This window comes from Triturus cristatus, chromosome 12 (genome assembly GCF_964204655.1).
Source record: "Triturus cristatus chromosome 12, aTriCri1.1, whole genome shotgun sequence".
In the NCBI taxonomy this organism is placed as follows: domain Eukaryota; kingdom Metazoa; phylum Chordata; class Amphibia; order Caudata; family Salamandridae; genus Triturus; species Triturus cristatus.
Window position 1 is genome coordinate 427,475,622 of NC_140595.1, and position 23,608 is coordinate 427,499,229.

Genomic DNA, 23,608 nt, shown 5'->3' on the forward strand with positions numbered 1-23,608 from the left:
GAGGGTGTCTGATCTTCAGGCTTACGACAAGAGCGGGGTGTTGCAGGTGGCGGGTGAACAAAGCGGGGCAGCCGGGCACGCAGATGCGTCCGGGCCGTCCGAGGCTTGGAGATGCTCACAAACGCCGATTCCGGCGGGAGGGTGAAGGTGCACAGCGAGCCTCCAACGAGCGAGGTGACTGGGCAGCCCAGCACAGCGTAGGGGGAGCGGCTCCGATCGAGCGAGGCTCTTCCCAAGGCGGGGGCGGCTAAGCAGTCCTGGTCACGGCTCAAGGAGGGACTGGGGCACGAGGGTCACAGCTCCGGCGAGGGAAAGGACACCACAGTCCAGCAGCAGGCGAGTGAAGATCAGGTAGAGCCCAATGGTCCTGGGGCTCAGTTCAGGGGGCAAGCTCAGTTCCAAGCCCTTGGAGATCTTTTTGGAAAAGCACAAGTCTTGAAAGTAAAAGTAAAGTGAAAGTCTTCAGCAACAGTTTCTCTTCTCTCCCTTGGCAGCAAGGTCACCACTGCAGGCCAATCCCCCAGGATAGGGACAGTCTTCCTCCTACAGCTTTCCCGGTGCCTCCTCCTCAGGCAGAGATTCTTCTTGGTCAAAAGCGGATCTACTTTCTCAGGAGCAGGGCTCCTCCATTATACAGCAAATCTTTGGTTCTCCCAGGCCAGGGGGGCCCTTGCCTAGTTCAGTCCGGTTTCTGAGCACTTTGTTTACGCGATGCAGGCTTCTTCTTTCAGAGTGCAGGGCAGAGTCATCAGACGCTCCACAGGGGGCGGAGCCGGCATTGAGGTAGCAGAGCACTGTCCTGTTCAGAGCCTAGGAGCACTCCTCCCACCCATCCACCTGTCGATCGTCCTATTCATTACCAGGCTACCTAGCCCTGCCCATCTGGGTTCCCCCAGTCCTGTCACTCATACCAGCCAGACATCAGATACACATCACGCAGAGGCGGCTGAAAGGTTTAGGCAAGCAAAGGCCAACTTTCTAAAAGCGGCATTTGCAAACCCGGAATATTAAAATAAACCTTGCGAAAAGATGTACCTTACTATTCCGAGTTCAGGCATACTAAACTCGATCTTCTACCAGGTTCCCTGGGTCGGTTAGGATCATAGGGTGTAACAATCCAGGCCGCCCATACTGGCCTATGAGAACAGGGTAGCCTTGCAGTAGTGAACAACAAGATGGCGGTCATTCACTACTAGGACATGCCACGCATCCAGGCTTGTCCTACCTTAGGCTTACAACGCACCCTGCCCGTGGGCCTACCAGAGGGGTGACTAACATGCAGCTAAGGGAAGGTTTTAGGGACTGGCAAGTGTGGGCACTTGCCGGTCAGCATGTCAGTACCAGACTGCACGCAGGTTCTGCGATGGCAGACCTCAGACATATTTTACCGGCCGCTTCTGTGGGTGGCACAACCAGTGCTGCAAGCCCACCAGCGGTGTTCGCATTTACATGCCCTGGCGCCCCTGGCGCACTTTACTGGGGTCTGACAGTAAATCAAACAATCCAATCATGGAATCCAACCAACATATACAATTTACATAGGGAGCACTCGCACCGCGACACTGGTTGGCAGTGGCACAGCGCGCTGAGCGGCCAACACCATAAAAACACATGAGGCACAGCGACAAAAAGAGGGAGACTCACGCCAAGGTGCCAGGTCTAACAAGGAGGGTATCGGGGAAACAATAATAAAGGCCGGGGACGGGGCAACAACAACAACACCCGCTCCTCTACAGCCACCAAACAGTGACTTGCCACCACTCCCCCCCCCCCCCAGACCATTCCACTCCGGTCGGGGGCAGACTTCAACAGTTCCTACCTGTCTGGAATACCATCACTACAGACAGGTGGGTAAGACAAATTATCCAATATGGCTACTGCCTCGAACTCATAAACCCGCCCCCAAACATACCACCCAGACACCGTCCCATGACGTCTCACCACCTCACGCTCCTCAAACAGGAAATACAGTCTTTGCTTCAGAAAAACGCAATAGAACCTGTTCCACTACAACATCAGGGCACAGGAGTATAATCTCTATACTTCCTCATTCCCAAAAAGGACAAAACCTTGAGACCCATACTGGACCTCAGACTACTGAACCAGTACATACAATCAGATCATTTCCACATGATCACTCCAACAGGTCCTTCCATTACTTCAACAAGGAGACTTCCTTGCCACATTAGACCTCAAGGACGCATATTTTCACATCCCTATGCATCCCGCTCACAGGAAGTATCTACGATTCGTGGTAGACGGTCAACACTATCAGTTTACAGTTCTCCCATTCGGAGTAACAACTGCACCAAGGGTGTTCACAATGTGCTTGGCAGTTGTGGCAGCATATCTCAGGAGACAACAAATCCATGTCTTCCCCTATCTGGATGACTGGCTCATAAAAGCCAATACTCTAGACAAATGCATTGGGTATAAATGGCCGCACACTGCTCGTCATACCAGCAAGTTGCCCCATGGAACTATGGGCGATGTAGTAGCGACGGCGAGTACGCCTATGCTACGAAGTGTAAGAAATAAGTATGTGTCGCATTAGCCATCCCTGGACACGTGTTTCGAGGTAGTTGCCTCTCGTCAGCAGGGAGTAGGTAAGTGTAGAGGGGTGCCGTGTAGACTGCCTGCAATAAAAAATAGGTAAAGTACCTTTCAAGGCGCGCAGGTGCCGGTCAAAGACTAGTCAGTCCGATAGCTCAGGAGAGCCGTAATGAATTGGGTATAAATGGCCGCACACTGCTCGTCATACCAGCAAGTTGCCCCATGGAACTATGGGCGATGTAGTAGCGACGGCGAGTACGCCTATGCTACGAAGTGTAAGAAATAAGTATGTGTCGCATTAGCCATCCCTGGACACGTGTTTCGAGGTAGTTGCCTCTCGTCAGCAGGGAGTAGGTAAGTGTAGAGGGGTGCCGTGTAGACTGCCTGCAATTAAAAATAGGTAAAGTACCTTTCAAGGCGCGCAGGTGCCGGTCAAAGACTCGTCAGTCCGATAGCTCAGGAGAGCCGTAATGAATTGGGTATAAATGGCCGCACACTGCTCGTCATACCAGCAAGTTGCCCCATGGAACTATGGGCGATGTAGTAGCGACGGCGAGTACGCCTATGCTACGAAGTGTAAGAAATAAGTATGTGTCGCATTAGCCATCCCTGGACACGTGTTTCGAGGTAGTTTGACCGGCACCTGCGCGCTTTGAAAGGTACTTTACCTATTTTTAATTGCAGGCAGTCTACACGGCACCCCTCTACACTTACCTACTCCCTGCTGACGAGAGGCAACTACCTCGAAACACGTGTCCAGGGATGGCTAATGCGACACATACTTATTTCTTACACGTCGTAGCATAGGCGTACTCGCCGTCGCTACTACATCGCCCATAGTTCCATGGGGCAACTTGCTGGTATGACGAGCAGTGTGCGGCCATTTATACCTAATTCACTCTAGACAAATGCGTTCACCACACCCACCGCACTATTCAAACCCTGTACAACTTAGGATTTACCATCAACTATCCCAAATCTCAACTACAACCCTCCCAAGTCCAACAATACCTGGGAGCCACCATAGACACAGCCAAAGCCGTAGCTTATCCCAGCATAGCCAGGATAGCCAACATACAAAGTCTGATCAAAACATTTCAATCACAACACTCTCTCCCCACAAGAGTGTTTATGCAACTCTTAGGCATGATGGCGTCATGTATCTCCATAGTACCCTACGCACGCCTTCAAATGCATCCCTTGCAGGAATGTCTAGCACAACAGTGGAATCAGGCCCACGGACAACTTACCGATCTGGTGTTGGTGGACAGCCGCTCACTGAAGTGGTGGAACACCATCAACCTGTCCAAAGGGCGGCCGTTCTTTGAGCCCCTTCCACAAGTTGTGCTGACCACCGACGCATCTCTCACAGGGTGGGGAGCCCACCTCCTTCAACACACCACTCGGACGGTGGACCACTCAACAAAAACAGTTCCACATCAATCACCTAGAACTTCTAGCGGTGTTCCTAGCACTGAAATCCTTCCAAGTGCATCTCCAAAACAAAACTGTCCTCATCCGCACGGACAACATGACCACAATGTATTACATACAGAAACAAGGAGGGACGCATTCTCTACAACTGTCCCAACTGGCGCAACAAATTTGGAGATGGGCAATTCCCCGAAACATCTACCTGCTAGCAGAACACCTCCCAGGGGTTCAGAACCAGGTGGCCGACCTCTTAAGTCGCCACACACAGCAGATACACGAATGGGAACTACACCCCAAAGTCTTACTCCCATTCTTCCAAAAGTGGGGACAACCAGACATAGACCTGTTCGCCACACCAGAGAACGCAAAATGCCCAACCTTCGCCGCCAGGTACCCAAAGGGCAATGCAATATGGATGAACTGGTCAGGCAGATTTGCGTGCTCTTTTCCGCCTCTCCCTCTCATTCCATTTGTGGTACGCAAACTGAAACAACAGTCGCTGACACTCATCCTAGTGGCTCCCACTTGGGCACGTCAACCCTGGTTCACCACACTTTTGGAACTATCGCTAGTTCCACATCAAAAACTGCATCTCTCCCTGGATCTCTTAACCCAGAACCATGGAGAAATCAGACACCCAGATCCTCAAGCACTGAACTTGGCAATCTGGCTCCTGAAGTCTTAGAGTTCGGGTACCTCAACCTTCCTCCAGACTGTATGAATATCATTAAAGAAGCCAGGAGACCTACTACTAGGGCATGCTATGCTGCAAAATGGAAACGATTTGCCATTTACTGCGCTAACAATGACATACAACCACTGGATGCTTCCATCCAGAACACCATTTGCTATTTATTACACTTGCAAAGATGCAATTTAGCGTATTCCTCTATACGTCTACATCTAGCGGCATTAGCAGCCTATTTGCAAAATAGACAACACCTGTCCCTCTTTAAGGTACCAGCTATTAAAGCATTTATGGAGGGTCTTAAAAGAATCATTCCTCCAAGGTTACCGCCTTCCCCGGTGTGGAACCTTAATATTGTTCTAACAAGGCTCATGGGTCCACCATTTGAACAAATGCACAAATGCGAACTGCAGTTCCTAACATGGAAAGTGGCTTTCCTCATCGCAATCTCATCCCTGCGAAGAGTAAGTGAAATACAAGCCTTAACTCTAGAAGAACCCTTCCTACAACTCCATCGGAACAAAGTGGTTCTTAGGACGAATCCAAAATTCCTCCCTAAAGTTATTTCCCCTTTCCATCTAAACCAGTCTGTTGAACTGCCAGTCTTCTTCCCTAATCCAGACTCAGTAGCCGAGAGGGCACTTCATACCTTAGATGTTAAAAGAGCCTTGCTCTATTACATCGACAGAACCAAACCTTTTCGGAAAACCAAGCAACTGTTTGTTGCTTTCGCTCCACCACACAAAGGCAACCCCATTTCCAAATCGGGTATCGCCAGATGGATAGTCAAATGTATCCAAATATGTTACCAAAAAGCTAAACGTACTCTTACCGTTCCCCCTAGGGCGCACTCCACGCGTAAAATAGGGGCCTCTATGGCATTCTTAGGGAACATCCCCTTAGAAGACATTTGCAAAGCAGCCACATGGTCTACTACACACACCTTCACTAAGCATTACTGTGTTGATGTGCAATCCAAACAACAAGCTTCAGTAGGCCAAGCTGTCCTAAAAACTCTATTCCAAACTGCTGCAACTGATACAGGTGACCACCGCTAGGGGAGACACTGCTATATAGTCTATCCTTAGTGTGTGATCTGCAGCTCATATGCCTCGAACGGAATATGCTACTTACCAGTATGCATCTGTTCTTGGCATGTAGAGCTGCAGAGCCACACACGCCCACCCGCCTCCCCGGGGACCTGTATCTGTTCCAGCATTTGTCTTAATTAGACACTACACATGGACATACTTTCTCTTTACTTCTTACACACCATCATTTCCCATCATGGCGAAGAACAATCTGAGGATGGAGTGGATGCCCATGCGCACTGTTGTCCAGGGGAGTAGTCACCAATCTCCTGACCAAAGACTTCTTCCGAAGACAACAACAACCTGCAATCATCCGAGCCCAACACCAGATGGCGATCTTATCCTTAGTGTGTGGCTCTGCAGCTCTACATGCCAAGAACAGATGCATACTGGTAAGTAGCATATTCCTTTCTGTATTCCATAGAACGCCTTATCAGTTATTTGCTTAATTTGTCTTCTAGAGTAGGGTTCTTTCTGTAGATCCCCTTCCCCTGCAAAATCTCTGGGATTCAAAATCGCGGCATATACATAGAAAACCTCATAATCAATACAAGTAAAGAGAGCATTTAATGATACAAAGAACCTACATTTTAACAACTTCCAGCATTCCTATTGTCATTCTGAAAATTTGGAAAGCTTAAACTATGACTAACGTGTCATTTTAGTTTGTAACAGATTTATTGGATAATTTATTGGATAATAATCTTAATTATGATCATTTTTAAGATGCTTAATCTCCAGCATACTTGTGTTCAAACAAACATTTTTGTATAAGATTTATTGAAGCTCAATACAGTGGCTACTTGTATATAAGATTGTAAGAACCTTGTCTTTATTTTATGGAATGTTAACCAGAGTGTGGTATTTTCTCATCATTTATTATTTTCTAGATCTTTTATGGCAATTGCCCATGCGTTTATCTGAAAAATACATTTAAGTAATGGGGAGACCGTTTTTACTATTGAGACATACAAAGTTCTTTCTACTGTTTTGTTTACATATAAAGAAAATAGAAAGAAACTGCACCAGGAATTTGTAATTGTATGAAAGTGGCATGGTCAACTCCACTTATTACATGGAATTGGAAGTAATTCCGACAAAGTGCATTGGAATCTTGCCAACCAGGTCCCCGTGCAAGATTTTTTTCCCCCAAACTGTACAATTGTTTGTCTAATTGGCAATACTTTAAGCACCCTCTGTAAGTCCTTAGTAAATGGTACCCCTTATACCCAGGGCCTGAGGTACCATTGAGGGTCCCCTGTTTAAGGCCCCCTGTCTTCCATTCTTTTTGGTGGAACAGTGTGCGAATGCCTTCGGGCTTTAAAACTTGCATGTTTTGTGGGCGTCCTATGTCAGCGACGGACCCTCACCTCATGTGCATGTGGTGATTGGGGGAGGATCACAGCATCACAGATTGGGCGGCGTGCCAAAAGTTGAAGCAGAAGTCGCGGCGGGAGCGCCGAATGAAACTTCTCTTGGCGCGTCTCTCCAGGTCGACGTCCTCTCCTCGGTCTGCTTCGGCGGGCGGCTTCAGGTCCAGCCGTGGTCGTCGTCCTCTCCGATGTCACGTGAGCGTCTCTCCCCGGTGGGTAAGTGTCGCAGTTCGTCCCCGTGGGCTGGTTTCCGGCCTACCGGGGGCATGGACTCTCTGCGAGTGATGCGGCCCCGCGTGTCGTCCTATCCACCGTTTCCCGGTGTTGGGACATCGAGAGTCCAAATGGAGACTTACGCGGCGGCTTTGCAGGCCTCGCTGGCGTCTCCTCCTCCTTCCCCCTCCTGGGGCGTCGGCGCATCCCTCGCCCTGCGCAGGGCCCTCCACGGCACCGCCAGTAGCTCCGGCGCCGACTGGGTTGGATCAAGGCTTGGAGAATGTGGGGCTGTAGGGGTGCGGCTCCTCTGGGGCACCTCCTTCAGGCCACGGCGTCTCTGCCTCAAACCCCTGCAGGGGCCCTGTGGTGTCGCGGGAGGTCGCCGGGGCTCTGGTCGCATCCCTGAGCCCCTCTCGGTCCCTTGGCAGGGTGGTCCTGTCTAAGGCCGAGGTGACGCCGCTATGGCGCCGGCAGCAGCTGGACTGTGCGGAGCCACAGGGGTCGGTGGACTCTTCTCGTCCCGCTCTGGGTCCAGGGCGGACCCCTCGTCCCTCTCCGGGCCCCTCTCGTACCTCCTCACAGGCGGCAGCCTCGTTGGAGGGAGAGTCGGAGGTTGTGTCGTCCCTGGCGCTGCCACAGGGTTTGCCGGGCGACCTTAGCCTCCTTCTGGGCCGCGGCTGGCGGAGGGCTTTCGGCCCCTCCCCGGGCCTGTCCCGCTCCCCCACGCAGGTGGTTGCCTCGGTGGGGGTCGGGCCGGTGCCGCTCCAGCTCTACTCCGGTCTCCGGTGCAGGGCGACTTGGAGGTCCCTTGCCCGGTGACGCCGGATGGCGCCGGTATCCTGCCTCAAGCAGCGGACTCTACGGCTCCGCGCGGGGGTCGTTCCACGGATTCGTCTTAGGACATTCCTTCTCCGGAGGCAGGCTGCATCTTGGTATCGTCCTCCTCGAAGACTGGTCGCCGTGTGGTGTCCTTTTCACCAGCGTCGAAGGGCGGCTCCCCGCCCTTCCTGAGGCAGGGGTGTTCGTCGGAAGAGCTGCAGGTCCGTCATTCTTCGGCCCCTCCTGACTTCCAAGTTTGGCCCTTGCCCGCCCCGCTTGGCCTCGGGGACGGCCGCCTTAGTTTGCAGCCGTCGCCCACAGAGGAGCTGCTTTCTCCACCGCGGGGCCCTAAGGATGCGGGTGCGGCCTTCGCTCACGCGGTGGCCACGGCTGTGGGCATCCTACGCATGGGTGACCTGGTGGCTCACTTTCCGGCGGACCATCTGTTGGAGGTCCTCCACCAGAGCTCTGGTGGGAGGGAAATCTTGCTTCCCTTTGAAGGTTTGCTCCTTCCTGCCTTGACGGGGGCTTGAATGCGTCCTGCCTCAGGGGACCCGGTGCATCCGCATCTTCTGACGCCGCGTGACCCGGAGTGCCTGTCCATTCACCCCTCAGCCGCCAGCCCCCTTCTGCGGACTGCTTTTCCCTCCCTGCCGCCCCTGTTGGCTCCGCCGTCCAGGGAGGCCCGCTGGCTGGACACTTTGGGGCGCAACATTTTCACCGCGGCCCTGCGGGCCCTTAACACCTTGTGTGTGCTGGCTAGGGCTTCCTCCTGTTTGTGGGACTCGGCTGAGTCTCTGGGGTCTGCAGCGTCCCAGGTGTCTGCTCTGGTGGATTTGCGGCATCATGCATTGGATGGCCGGGAGCTTGCGGCGTTTATTCTCCGCTCCGCTCTGGACATCTGAGGCGCTGGGCCAGGCCATGGCTTCCTCAGTCGCTCTCCGTCGCCATGCTTGGCTTCGGGACGGTGTCTTCCCCGAAAATATTCGGGAGAGGCTCATTGATCTCCCATTTGATGGCAGTCTGTTTCATGCCCCGGCCGACTCTGCCATCCAGAGGCTCTTGGCAGGGCTCCGTCGTCCTCCTCCTCCGTCCCCTCCTCAGTGACTTCTGAGTTAGGGTTGCCTCTGGGCCTTCTTAGGCCGGCTGTTATGGTTGTGGAGTATGTTTTTCTGGCCGTTTACGTCCTTCCTTGGCACTTTGGCATTGTTGGCTGCTGGACGGCCCTTTTGTTGTTGTGTGAGAGTTCTGCAGGAGTTGTTGCGCAGACTTGGCCCTGAGATCGGCCTTCTGTTTTGCTTAGGCTGCTGTCAAGCCTGCAGCAGGGGTGCTTCTTTTCCCCGTGGTTCTTTTGTTTCTTCCTCTGCTGCGGAAGTTCTTCCAAAGAGGGTGCCCTATGTGGGGTTATGGTAGCTGTCAAATGGCTTGCGCTCTGTTGGAGGGTCTGGTCGCCTTCGAGTACCTGTTCTCCATGGTATTTATGTAGGTTGCTTTTGCTTCCTGAGGTTGTGTGCGCGCCACTCGTGGTGGTGGCCCGGGCCTCTCCTCCTCTCACTGCTCCTGTTCTGCGGTCTGGGGTGTCCCTGTGTTCTCCCTTGCCAGGTGTCGCCTACTCTGCCTTCCTGGGGCCTCGGGCTGTTCTTGCTTCTGGCCTTGACTGCCGGCAATTTTCTGGCTGGCAGGCTGCTCTTCATCTGGAGTGGGCTCGCCTTCTTCTCCCTAGTTTTCTTGGGCTCTCTAGGCTTCTTCTTCTGTCTTCCTGTCTTGGCATTCGGCGGAAGCTATGTTGCCTTGTGGGGGAGTGGGGTGCTTCGGCCTCTCAGCCCTTGCCCTTGGTTCCTCTGCTGTGAGTGTACGAGCCTCTTCAGCCTTCTTTCCCTCCTACATCCCCCTGGGGTCGGTGGAGTTCTGCTTGTGGGGGTTCCCTTGGCCTGGCAGGGGCGAGGTTCTACCTGGTCCACAGATCGGGTCCCCTGTGGGGTCCTCTGTTCTGCATTGGCTGGTGGGTTCTTCCCAGGCGGTATTGCTAGGGTATCTATTCTACGTGAAGGTATCTGCGGCTAGTAGTCTCTATCAGATAAACAAGTTACTTACCTTCGGTAAAGATGTATCTGGTAGAGACGATTCTAGCCGCAGATTCCTTCACGGCCCGCCCTTCCTCCCCTATTCTGCGAGGACCCTTGGGTTGGTCTTCGGTACTGTTCTTGACGGGTGGCTCCGTCTGGGGGTGGTTCATTCCTCCCTTGGTTCTTTGGAGGATGGGGTTCCGGTGCCCTGCTGCTCTGGCTACTCCAGGTTTGGGGAGGGAATTGCTTCTATCCTTGTCCCCCCTCCCCTCTCTTCCATTGCTATCCTCTGGTTTGAGGGCCCTCTGACCATGTCTTGCCCTTGTGGGTGGTTGCCCTCTAGGTTGGGGTGGCTTGGAAGTTTTGTTGTCCCGGTCTGTCTTGGGACTGGTTCCATTCCTTGCTCAGGATGGGGGGGCGGGGTGGGTAGTCTACGTGTGCCATGACTTTCTGATGGATACATCTGCCAGTGGATTACTCACCTTGTGAATATCCCCAGCACCAGCAACATTCGGAAGCTTTTGTAGCAGTCCACGCCGATGAGGTCGAAGACTACGTCACAGAGACACAGCTCCGCTCGCGACTCCGCTGACGTTACCGGCTCCAAAAGAAGACCTCGTCGGCGTGATGACGTCAGTTCCCTTTTTTCCGCGCCGTCGACGGTAACGGTTTTCGGGACTCTCTCTAGCTGTATTTGCTACTTTGTTTTCTGCTGGTATCTCTCTCTCTCTTCTTGTCTTCAGCTGAAAATGACGACGAAGAAGTCTGGTTTTAAGCCTTGCCGAGAGTGCGGTAAGCACATGTCCATAACGGATCCGCATGAAGACTGCGTATGGTGTCTTTCATCGGACCACGATGTAGATGGATGTTCTTCCTGTCGCAAGATGAGCTCAAAGGCTCTAAAGGAGAGGGAAGCCAAATTGTTCATCGCCAGGATGAAAAAGGAGAAAAGAGACCAGAGAAGATCGAGGTCGGCGTCGAAGTCAACTTCGGAACATGCTTCGAAGAAAAAGAAGAGGCATGGATCTCGACATCGCTCAGATAGGGATATGGCTCCGAGATCGACCTCGCCCTCCCGACGCCGTAAGGACTTTGTATCTCATTCGCCTGTTCCTGAATCTCCTGTTGGCCTGTCGTCACCTGTGGCTTCACCGGAGCATTCTCCGGCACCGGCTCCATCTCCATGTCCGGCTCCGGCTTCGTCTCCTGTTCCGATTGAGGAGCTTCCAGCTCCGGGTGAGCCTTCGGCTCCGCAGATTCCACCGGCGGCTCCGGTCGGCCCGAGTCCGGTGATGCCTGAGCCATATCCATTGTTTCCAGGCCCGGATCCGACGCATTATCTTAATGCTATGTATGGGGTCTTCTCCAGAGCCTTGTACCCCTCTGGTGCACCTTCGGGTCCTATGGCCTTCAGTTTGGGAGTTTCCCAAGCTTATCCTCGGGCTCCCTTCATGCCATTTTTTTCCGGCGATGCCGTCTTGGCATCTACTGGCGCCGAGGACATCGACGCCGCTTCCTTCTTCGCCGGCGCCGACTTGACCTCGTTCGACGCCGGTTGTTCCTTTGGATCCGCGCTCGGCTCCGGCGCCGTCGGATTCGGTCACGGCGCCGCCGACTCCTGCTGTGAGGATCAGATCTAGGAGTGAGGCCCAAAGGGTACTGGAGGAACAGAGGTACCTGATGGAGGAAGTAGAAGAAGGTGAGCTGATGGTGTCGGACGATGTGTTTGATGAATTGAAGGAGGCTAGTGGCCTGGATTTGTCGCCTGAATGGGAGATTACTCCTCCTGCTGATGCTCCTTCAAAGGATGTGGCTCCATACCACGCTGTTATTAAGAAGGCAGCTGAACTTCTAAATCTGCAGTTGCCATCTGCAGAGTTTAAGCCTAACATCCTGACAGAGGTTCTACACTCTCCTTCCTCTGCATCGGAGCCTTTGCTCCCATTTAATGCCATTATAGAACCGGTAAGGGAAGTATGGTGTAAGCCCTTCTCTGATCCTGCAGTTTCTAAGGTCATTGCTAGGAGGTATAGGGCAGCTCCCAGACTTTTTAACATCTCCTCCTTCTCCGGAGAGTCTGGTGGTTCATGCTGCCTGTTCCAGAAAATCTACAGGTGCTTTTCCCCCAAGTCCCGAGTGACAGGAATGCGAAGAAATTAGACCAGTCGGCTAAGGTGGTCTTCTCTTCTGCCGGTATGGTCTTGAAATCGACGAATGCCACTTGTCTTTTGGGCCGGTATATCCATGCTCTTATGGATTCAGCAAAGCAATTGGCCCCAAAACTGTCTGAGGAGGATAGGATTAACTTTAATGAGGTCCTGTCGGCTACCCAAGCGGCTGCACGTCAGGTAATCCAAAGCGGCTTGGATACAGCTGATTTGGTGACAAGGATCATGGGTTCTTCTGTTGCCACGAGGAGGTGTGCGTGGCTCAAGTCTTCCGAGTTCTCCCCTGATGTGCAGGCAACGCTCCTGGACTTGCCTATTGATGGCTCTGGACTTTTTGGCAAAAGAGCGGATGCTGCGCTTGAAAGATTTAAGGAGAGTAAGGCCACGGCTAAATCTTAGGGCCTTCAAACTCAGCCTAGGGGTTCGTTCAGGAGATACAGGGGCTTTGGAAGGTCATCCTTTCGTTCTTATAGACAGCCCCAGCAACAGCATCAACAGCAGCAGAACACTCTGTATAAGAGCTGCAGAGTCAGAGGTCGCACTCGAGGTCGACAGCTCTCCTCCTCTTCCTCCTCCTCAGCCCCTCCCACCACTGCAAAGCAGCCCTAGATCCACCATTCTGGATCATGCTGGTCCTGTGTGGGGCCGGCTTACACATTTTCAACAAGATTGGGAATCGGTTACTACAGATCTTTGGGTTCTAGATCTTGTAGAAAATGGGTACGCCCTTCCCTTTCGGGAATTCCCTCCAAATTACCCTCCTTGCCAAGGTCCTTGCTCGGAGGACCACCTTCTCCTGCAGGAGGAAGTCCTGACATTACTAAAAAAAAAGGTGCAATAGAGGTGGTTCCAGAGCGGGAAAGGGGTCAGGGATGCTACTCCCGGTTTTTCCCGATTCCGAAAAAGGACGGCAGATTGCGTCCAATATTGTACCTCAGGATCTTGAATCTTTTTCTGAAGCAAGAGAACTTCAAGATACTCACCCTTGCGCAGGTTCTTCAAGCGCTGCATCAGGAGGACTGGATGGTGTCGATCGATTTGCAGGATGCGTATTTCCACATCCCCATCCTGAAGTCGCACAGGCAGTATCTCCGGTTTACGGTAGGGTCGCAACATTATCAGTTTGCGGTCCTTCCGTTTGGTCTTACTACTGCACCTCGAGCCTTTACGAAGGTCATGGCAGTGGTGGCAGCCCATCTCAGAAGGTCGGGGATTTTAGTCTTCCCCTATCTGGACGACTGGCTGATCAAAGCGGTGTCGCCAGAGAAGGTGCTTCATCATCTGCAGGTTACAACTCAGCTGTTGTACAAATTGGGTTTTTCGATAAACTTGCCCAAATCTCACCTGGTGCCCTCTCAGCGCAACCTGTTCATAGGGGCGGTACTGGACACTACTGTATGTCGGGCATTCCCATCTCCACAAAGGATTCTCGACATACAGGAAATGATTCCCTTGTTTTACAATGGGGCGGTTGTTCCAGTCCTGAAGGTCCTTCGCCTGCTCGGTTTGTTTGCTTCCTGCATTCTGTTGGTCAACCATGCACGCTGGCACATGAGGGCGCTCCAGTGGTGCCTCCGCAGGCAGTGGTATCAGCACAAAGGAGATCTCGGGGAGTCTGTGAGGATCTCCAGAGAAGCTGCGGCGGATCTGTCTTGGATGGAGCATGGAGGGCAATCTGTCTCAAGGAAAGCCCTTCCATCTACCTCCATCGGTGGCCACACGGATAACAGATTCTTCCACTTCAGGGTGGGGTGCGCATCTGGGGGAATCTGGAGATCAAGGGTCTTTGGTCTCCAGAGGAAAGGTTGCTTCACATCAACCTTCTGGAATTATGGGCGATACGTTTGGCGCTCAAGGTCCTCCTCCCTTCCCTTCGCGGTCAGTCGGTTCAAGTCCTGACAGACCACTCTACCGCGATGTGGTATGTCAACAAGCAGGGAGGAGTGGGGTCGCTTTGTCTCTGCAGAGAGACTCTGCGTCTCTGGTCCTGAGCTCAGGATCAGCAGATTTGTCTGATGGCAAATCATTTGGCCGGGGTTCTGAACGTGCGTGCAGACAGTCTGTCAGCAGTTCTCCACCGACCACGAGTGGATGCTACATCCGGAGGTGGTTCATCACGTCTTCCGGACGTGGGGAACTCCAAGGGTGGACCGGTTTGCCACTCACGAGAATGCTCACTGCCAGTCAATCTGCAGTCTCCAGTATCCGATGCAGGGATCTTTGGGGGACGCGTTTCAGTTGAGATGGGACTCACATCTCCTTTACGCGTTTCCTCCCATACCCTTGATTCCGCGGGTTCTGAGGAAGATTCGCCAAGACCGGGCCCAAGTCATATTGATTGCCCCGGATTGGCCAAGAAAGGTGTGGTATATAGATCTTCTCCACCTCTCCTCGTGCCCTCCGCTCCGTCTCCCTCTAAGGGCAGACCTCTCGCAGTCGCAGGGGCAGGTTCTACACCCCCACAGCTTACACCTTCATGCCTGGAGATTGAACGGGGCAACCTGAATTCTTTTCTCTCCCGCCAGATGTGGTAGATTTAATTTTGTCTGCCAGACGTCATTCCACCAAATCTATCTATTCCTATAGATGGTCTAAATTTGTGCTCTGGTGTGGGTAGAAATCTATTGATCCTTTGAGGGCTCGTTTATCTGACATTCATCAGTTTGCCCTTTCTCTTGCTCAGCAAGGGTTTGCTGTAGCCACTGTAAAGGGATATCTTTCAGCCTTGTCGGCATTCCTTTGCTTGCCGGATCAGCCGTCATTGTTCAATTCGCCTATTGCTTTACGATTTCTGAAGGGCCATACTAACTAGTTTCCTCCTACTCCTTTTATTGTGCCTCAGTGGGACTTGAACCTTGTCTTAACTTACCTGATGGGTTCTCCCTTCGAGTCCTTACACAAGTGTCCCTTGAAACTGTTGTCTTCCAAAACGGTCTTTCTCATTGCTATTACCTCGGCAAGGAGGGTAAGTGACCTTCAAGCTCTGAGTTCAAAACCCTTGTTCTTACCATTCATGCTGAAAGAATGGTACTCAGGACCAGGGCTGCTTTTCTGCCAAAGGTGGTAACTCCTTTCCATCTGGGGCAATCCATTACCCTTCCTACCTTCTATCCTCCCCTCACCCTTCCAAGGAGGAGGAGCGGCATCACCGCTTGGGCGGTGAGCTTCTACCTTGATAGGACTAAAGACTTTCGAGTGGACGACCAGCTCTTCGTGGGCTTTGTTGGCTGCAGGAAAGGCAGAGCGGTGCACAAGCGCACCCTTTCCAGATGGATTGTCTTGTGCATCAAGATATGCTACTCTTTGGCCGGTAAGGAACCTCCAGAGGGTTTAAGGGCTCATTCTACTAGAGCAAAGTCTAGAGGTGTTCCTGTGGAGGACATTTGTAGGGCGGCAACTTGGGCCTCCCTTCACACTTTTACAAAGTATTACTGCTTGGATTCTGAGGTGAGGCGGGACGGACATTTTGCTTGTTCCGTCCTTCAGGACTTTCTGGTATAGAAGGGTGGACACCCTGCTCCAGGAGTGGGATTGCTGTGGGAATCTTTTCACAAGGTGAGGAATCCACTGGCAGATGTATCCATCAGAAGAACAAGTTACTTACCTTCGGTAACGCTTTTTCTGGTGGATACAGTATCTGCCTGTGGATTCCTCACTGAACCAACCGCCTCCCCGTTATCCACCCTTGTATACCTACAATTCTAATGATGATGTTTCAAAATGTATTTTTTACTGTCAAAGGCATAGTGTTATTTCTTTTGCCTTACTTTTTATTCTTCGCACTGTGTTGCATTGTATATTATGTACTGTGTATATATTGCTGTCAGTCCGTCCGTGTGCCTCGAAGGCACGGAAAAATAGGCGAAACTGGCGTCATCACGCCGACGAGGTCTTCTTATGGAGCTGGCGGAGTCGCGAGTGGAGCAGTGTCTCTGTGACGTCGTCTTCGACCTCATCGGCGTGGACTGCTACAAAAATTTCCGAATGTTGCTGGCGCAGGGGATATTCACAAGGTGAGGAATCCACAGGCAGATACTGTATCCACCAGAAAAAGCGTTACCGAAGAAAAGTAACTTGTTCTTTACGTATGCTCTTGCCTCCGGGGCACAGGGATGGGTGGTTGTCTGTGCTGGCTGGATGACTGTGTATGTTCCTGCTGCTTTCCTCTTCTTTCCCTGCCCTTGGGTTCTGCGGTGTTGGCACTACTCTGGTGTTGTTTTTTCACTGTTTCTTTCCCATTTTTTTCTGCTCTTCGCACAATGTTCCCATGCTTCCACAGTTTTTTATCTGGCGATTCCGCGTTGTGGTGCGGAAAAGTTCTCAGAAGAAAACTGATGTGGGCGCGCCGGGGTGCGTATTATGTGACCTCACTGACGTCACGTATGCGAACGACGCCTGGGCGGAGTCGCGTGATGTTGCCCCGCCCCCGGTGCTCAGGGATGCTGAGGCAAAAGTTTCCGGATTCAGTCTCACGCCCGGGGATAATTCTACGTGAAGGAATCTGCACCTAGAATCGTCTCTGCCAAATAAATCGTTGCCGAATGTAAGTAACTCATACTTTTCCAGTATTGGTATCTTTCATAGATTAACGCGCAGACTACCCACCTCCCATGAGAGACTTCGCATATTTCCTCAGGCATATGTTGTCTCACTTGTTCTCGAAAATCTGAGGAACTCTGCCTCTCTTGGGAGTGTTCTACAGGGTGCTGTTGTCTGATTATTACTTAAGTTTTTTTTATTTTTATTAAAAGGTATAGATAGGCTATTGCAATTACTGTTCATTGCATTATAGCCTATGGTTATAGTATTTGCTGCTTTTATAATGATACAGTGGGACTCCCACTTCGACGACAGGGATGATTCAAGCATGGGAATCTATGAAAGATACCAATACTGGAGAACCATAGTTACAGGTAAGTAAAACATTTTCTTCCACTTTTAAATCCTTCCCCATCATCCTATCCCTATTCTAAACCGATCTAAACACACAAGAAATCGAGAGCATACATCTAACTCCAATAATGCACAAAAAATAAGAAAAATTATTGCTAATCTGTAATCTTGGTTTCCAGAGTATTGTGACTCTCAGCACAAAGCGCTTCAATGCTAGGAGTAGTAGACTCTATATAATACTGTTTACAATTACATGTGATGCAACAGTGGGATTTTAATCTGGTCCTAACTTTAGTCATGTGCATCTCTTTCAATCCAATGCACATCTGCTCATTGCGTTTTGTGACTCTTGAAACCCTCTTCCTCATTGCAGCCACTTCATCTCATTGTGTAAGTGAGCTCCAGGCTCTCTCGGTGCAGCCGCCCTACATCACCTTTTTCCCCAAACAAATTAGTGTTGAGGACAATGTTCAGCCTTTTTACCAAATGTTTTAACTCCATCTCACATTTCCAACCCACTTCCCACTGTTTATGCTCAGTCTTACCTCCGAAGGAAGAGTAGAGGCTCCATCAGCTGGTCCTCACATGAGCCTTTGAGCTTCTACATTGATCACACCAAAGACGGTCAGGTTTTTGGGGGGTTCTTGGGGGCAAAGAAATGTAAAATAATGCAGAAAATGACTTTGTCAAGAGAAATAGTCCTCTGCATTAAGATCTTCTGCGGATTAGCCAAGAAGCATTTTCCGGAAGGACCTTGGGGCTCATTCCACCAGGGCCAAGCCTGCTACCTTTGCAATGGCATACTAGTCAGAAATCTGTGACTTGAAGTCAAAAAAAGTTACCTTCAGTAATGCTCTTTCTAAATGATTTCCATCAGGTTTATGTGTGTTTAGCAATGTTTGAAGTTTAGGAATAGTTTACCACAGAGTGAGATGTATGAGGGAAGCAACAGTTGCTACTAAGCAGGAGGAGTATTGTGTTCACCTATAAAATCAAGTATGTCATCTTTCCAACAGACCCATCTGTTTATCTTTCACAGTGAAGAACTCGCAAAGGATGTAGAATTTGAAGTTGTTGGGGAAGCTCCTGAAAAAGCGGCACCAAAGCCATTGGAAGAGCCCATAAAACATGTCACAAATGGCAGTGATGATGCAAAGCCATCCACATCTACAGGTAATTACTCCTTTGTTTTAAATGCACATTTTCCCATTTGTCCTGGATTTTTCTTGCACATGAGGGGCTGTTCTTTTTTTAACTAACCAAGCCATCCAATTTGAAATGGCTGACCCTGAGGTTCTACTTGATATTTTAAGTTGTTAAACATGAAAAATTCAAATCAATGCTTATAGAATTTTTTATTTTATTTGTATGTGTACTCTGTTCCTGATCATTCCTTCTCTAGATTTCAGCGAGAGGCCTTGCACGTACAATAAATGATTTTTATCAATACAAAATCTAAACTCCAAATTAAGACCATTACCCAGCTCTCAATCCTCCGTCCCCTTTTGTCAGTACCCGCTTCTAAGCTATATGCAGTCCACATTGGGGGTAAATGACGACTTAAAAGTATGTGTAATAAACTAGCCACATTTTTCCAGAACAAAGTTCAAATAATATATGATAACCTTCTGAAAGTTCGAATGGGCCCAGACAAGCCAGATCTACCACAAATGGAGGCCGACATACTAGATGTGAAGCTAACTAGTTTTCCAGCTGTCACAAAAGAAGAGGTCTATAAACTCCTCCTCTCTATAAAATCGGGATCCCCTAAAGATCCCTGCCCTGCCACGGTGATGCATCTGGCCGCTAGTAGAATCGGAGACTAACTGACCCCGTTAATAAACCAAGTGCTGGAGTCGGGTAGCTATCCAGTTTGCTGGAAGAATGCTACGATTAAACCTATTCTGAAAAAGCCTACTTTAGATCCTATGGAGCCACCGACCGATTGTCGGTCTGCCTACAGCATCCAAAATTCTAGAGAAATCGATGAATAAGATATTAACGGAATATCTGGACACTAATGATTTGCTGGACTCGACCCAGCACGGTTTTCGATCTAACCATTCGACCGAATCAGCTTTACTTGTAGCAGCTGAAGAGATTCGAAGAATAGTCGATAGAGGGGGCAAAGCAGTTCTTGTATTACTTGATTTATCGGCAGCTTTTGACACCGTGAATCACAGTGTTAGTGCAGCAGCTGCGGGAGGTAGGGATTGGGGTTCTGGCTCTGTCCCTCCTATCCTCATTCTTGGAGCGGAGAGAGCAGAGCCTGCATTGGGAGGGTATACAGTCAGACAGTTTCCATCTGACCTGTGGGGTTCCACAGGGATCAGCATTGTCTCCAACAATGTTTAACATTTATGTGCTGCCCCTGGCCAGACTCATTAGGAAGCATGGTTTTGCTTTAGTGTCATACGCAGATGACTCCCAGCTCATAATCTCGATAGCTATACAGCCTGAAGATACATCCATCAGGTTTCATACGTGTCTTGAAGAGATTATGACCTGGATGAACCACAGCTTCCTAAAAATTAATACGGATAAGACGGAGGTCATTGAGTTTGGCCAGTGGCGACCCCTGTGGAATGTTTCCCGGTGGCCAATGAGAGAATGTCCCAGCCCTGTCTCTAAGGTTGGAAACCTTGGAGTTATTTTTGATTGCAAATTAAATTTCTCCGCTCAGGTAAATACTCTTACCGCTTGTTTCTTTTTAATCAAAACTTTGAAAAAGATCTTTCCCTTCATTGGGGAGGAACTACAAAAGACAGTGGCAGTGGCCCTTCTGCTATCTAAATTGGATTACTGCAATGGCTTGCTGCTGGGGATTAACAAACTCCAGATGAGTAGGTTGCAGTCATTGCAGAATGCCGCTGTGAGGTTACTCTTAAATATGCCGAGAGGTAAACCAACTTCCGCTGGAATCCGAGCCCTCCATTGGCTTCCCATTTAGCAGCGGGGGGGATTTTAAGGCAGTGTCTGGTCCACAAAGCATTCTACGGTGGGGGAGCTAAAGATATCCAAAAAATGCTCAGGTCCTATATCCCGTTTCGCTCATTAAGATCCAGCACGTTGGGTCTTCTCCACATTGATAGGATTAGGAGAGTAAGATGGGGGTGGAAGAACCTTCTCTTACTGCGCAGCGAAGCTGTGGAATAAACTGCCAACAGCCATGTGATTTCAATCAAATAGACAAACCTTTAGGAAAGAACTAAAGACCTGGCTGTTCACCTTAACATAGGCTCGTGATATAGGCTGCAACACTTTCATTTACACCAGCGCCAAGACGCCTCGGCATTCGAGCGCTTTAAAAACATATATCCTATCCTAAAAGTCGAGTAATCGGGTGCAGAGTAAGCTGCATTTTGTCTGTTTTCGAACAGGTAGGTAAGGGAGTTAAATACTCAAGCAAGTTATCTTTCTTAAATTAAAAGAATACCATGCATTTTAGTGAGTGAAAATATCCTTTCTGTAACTAAACATTTTGTTAGATCTATGCACCTTTTGCACCCTGCTTTGAACGGATAGCAAGAATTTTATCTTCTTTGACTGTTAATGCTATCGTTCCCCAAAAATAACTTGTATTGTAGAGACAAATGTGTAAGGCTGAGTTGGAGGCAATTCAAATAGAAAAAGAATTTGGCACCTTTTCCTAGAAATATTGCCTTTAAGAGATAGAAATAAATGTGGACATATACCAGTTTTAGCCTCATTTCGTTCACAAAACCCCCCCAAAAAATATGGATAAATACAGATTAAAATAACCAAAAAATAAATATGGATAGATATAGACGGAAATGTCAAAAAAATAAATACCATAAAACGGGGAAGACCTTATTATAACTTTGTCCCAGAAAGGAGAACGGTTAAACATGCAGGCATACCTTACTTTAGGAATGCAGATGAGGAATTGGGATATGGTCCACCATTCATCAATTGCAAAAGGTATCCAGCGACCATCTTCTGGTAACATCGAATATCACTAAAGTGAGTGAGGGATGCCTTCCTGAAATTGCCATGATATGATCAGACCTTAAGTCTTGAGGCTCTCAAGTACTTGTACGGGCTCATGACATGCCAGCCATTCACAGGGTCCTCCCTCAAAAGCCATGTTTATGACCAGGCTACTCATCAGCACTGTTACCTTTGCTGCAAAGGGAGCCATCAAATTTCTCTGCAGAGAAAGGACAGAGAAACCCTAAAGTGACAGGGTGTATATTTATGTTCGAGGCATGTGGGCTGCTGAATTCATATCTGTGCATAGATCGCCGCCTAGTGTTGGGTCCGGATGTTTGCACGTTGTTGTCCTGGAAGAGTCTTCGAAGTATCCTGAGATAGGTGACTCCTCCCCTGGTCTACAGTGCGCATGGGCATCCTCTCCATCCTCAGATTGTTTTTTTCCGCCATTGGGTTCGGATGTGCTTATCTTGACTCAAGTTAGGAAAATTTAGTTTTCAGGCCAAAAGGCCTTTAGTTTTCGACGGTACTGTTCCCGATCGGTATCGACAGTTTACAGGCTAGTTTAGCGATTTTAACAACTTTTCGGATCCATTAAATCCGAACTTCGACGATGGAATCGAGGACCCCATTCAAGCGGTGTCCTGTTTGCCACGCCAAATACCCCCATATCGACGTCCACCCGGTGTGTAACAAATGCCTCTCACCGGATCATGACGAATCGAAATGCATGGCCTGTGCCCGATTCAGATCCAAGAAGACTCTCCGGAATCGACGAGCCGCGCGACTGGAAGCGCAGCAAGCGGCACCGGCCCCGGCCCCGACCAACATCTTCAGCACCGAGGACGAAGATGTCGAAAGCGTGGAAAATATACCCTCCAGCCCCACTTCCGAACACTGTTCCCGATCGGAAGACGTAGATGAAGAGCTTTTTCACAGGGAAGAAGCCGACGATTAGGTAGGAGACTACGATGAGGCCTTAGGGTCCGAAGAAGGTAGCTCTGGTGAGGAGCAGGGCCTACCCGTCCAAATGGAGGATATCCCAGTGTGTCAGTCGACGGCTCCGGTCGAGGGATCGCCTTCGGGCCTTACCCAAGACCAATCCCGCAGTTCTTCGGCCCCGCCCTCTGGCCCGGCCACGGACATACAGCGAGAGCCATTATTACCTAAAAAGACTGGTTTCCCTTCCACGAAACCAATCATCGCACCGGTTCAACAGAAACCGAAAGTGAAACTGACACTGGTCGGCTCGAGGACCACCACATCTTAGACGCCAGCCAAACCCGTCGGCTCCGACCGCACCAAAAGGGATTTCGGTGCCGAACTCGCAGCCGATGTCGGCGCCGACCCAAAAAGAAAAGCCGTCAGTACCGCCAAAGCGCCTCGCCCCTGGCACCGAAACAATCGGCACCGGCCACCAAGGTGAAAATGGCCACTGCATCGCAATCCACCTCGAAAGCAGCGACTACGGTACACTCATCGACGCCGTCGACAGCTACTACCTCTCCTCGACTCGATGACCCGGTGACTTCGAAGAAGTCCACACCTGCCTCTACGGAACCACTCGGCGCCAAAGAACCGTCGGCGTTCCAGGTGCGACAAGTGGCAGCGTCCTTGCAACGCATCAGGGAAAAGGCAGCCCTCCAGACCTCGTCGGGCTCCGAACCGAAAAAGGCACAGAAGGCACCTTCGGCACCGGCCAACATCACCTTTGGTTTGCCGCCATCCACGGCGCCGAAAATGTTCGAGATCAGAACACGTGTTACCCAGACAAGGTCCCCATCTACCGAACACTCTCCTACTGGGACATCACCGTCCCACTTCATCGACGCCGACACCGGCAGGCTCATGCTCCGAAAGCGGAAGATCACTTCAGGGCAGGCTTTGGACTCTTATAGGATCCCGCTAAAGCAAAAAATGCCGGCGGAATTGGAACCAGTTCTTTATGAACGCATCCACACCTCTTACACAGATCCATCATTCTCTCCAACGCACTCCGACACGGATGCAGTGGAGGACTACATGGGTGACGACACCACCTACCCCGGGGACATGGACCCTGAGGGCCAGCAAGACCCTGATCAAGTCTGGGATGACCCTGTAGACCCAGGTGCCGCTCTGGATACACAGGACACGCAACTTTATGGCGCAAAAACGTCCCCCACAGAGGACACTGCTGCATTCAACGCCCTCATTGAACGTGCCGCAGCCAATCATGGAGTGCAACTCCACTCAGACACTATCGAGGACGATTTCTTAGTGGACACTTTCGCATCCTGCGAGAGGACTGTAAAGACTCTGCCCATGTTAAAAGGTGTCCTCAAGCCAGCAAAGGACATTTTCAAAGAAACCA

The 23,608-nt window shown here is 50.5% G+C and overlaps 1 protein-coding gene across 1 annotated transcript in view; it reads left to right on the forward strand.

Annotated features, from left to right (window-relative positions):
- The window catches only part of UBA2 (ubiquitin like modifier activating enzyme 2), a 146,517-nt gene that overhangs the window by 97,346 nt on the left and 25,563 nt on the right, over nt 1–23,608 (forward strand). The window contains exon 16 of the mRNA XM_085639365.1: nt 18,341–18,474. Within this exon, the coding sequence (XP_085495491.1) occupies nt 18,341–18,474 (134 nt within the window). The remainder of the gene's footprint in view (nt 1–18,340; nt 18,475–23,608) is intronic.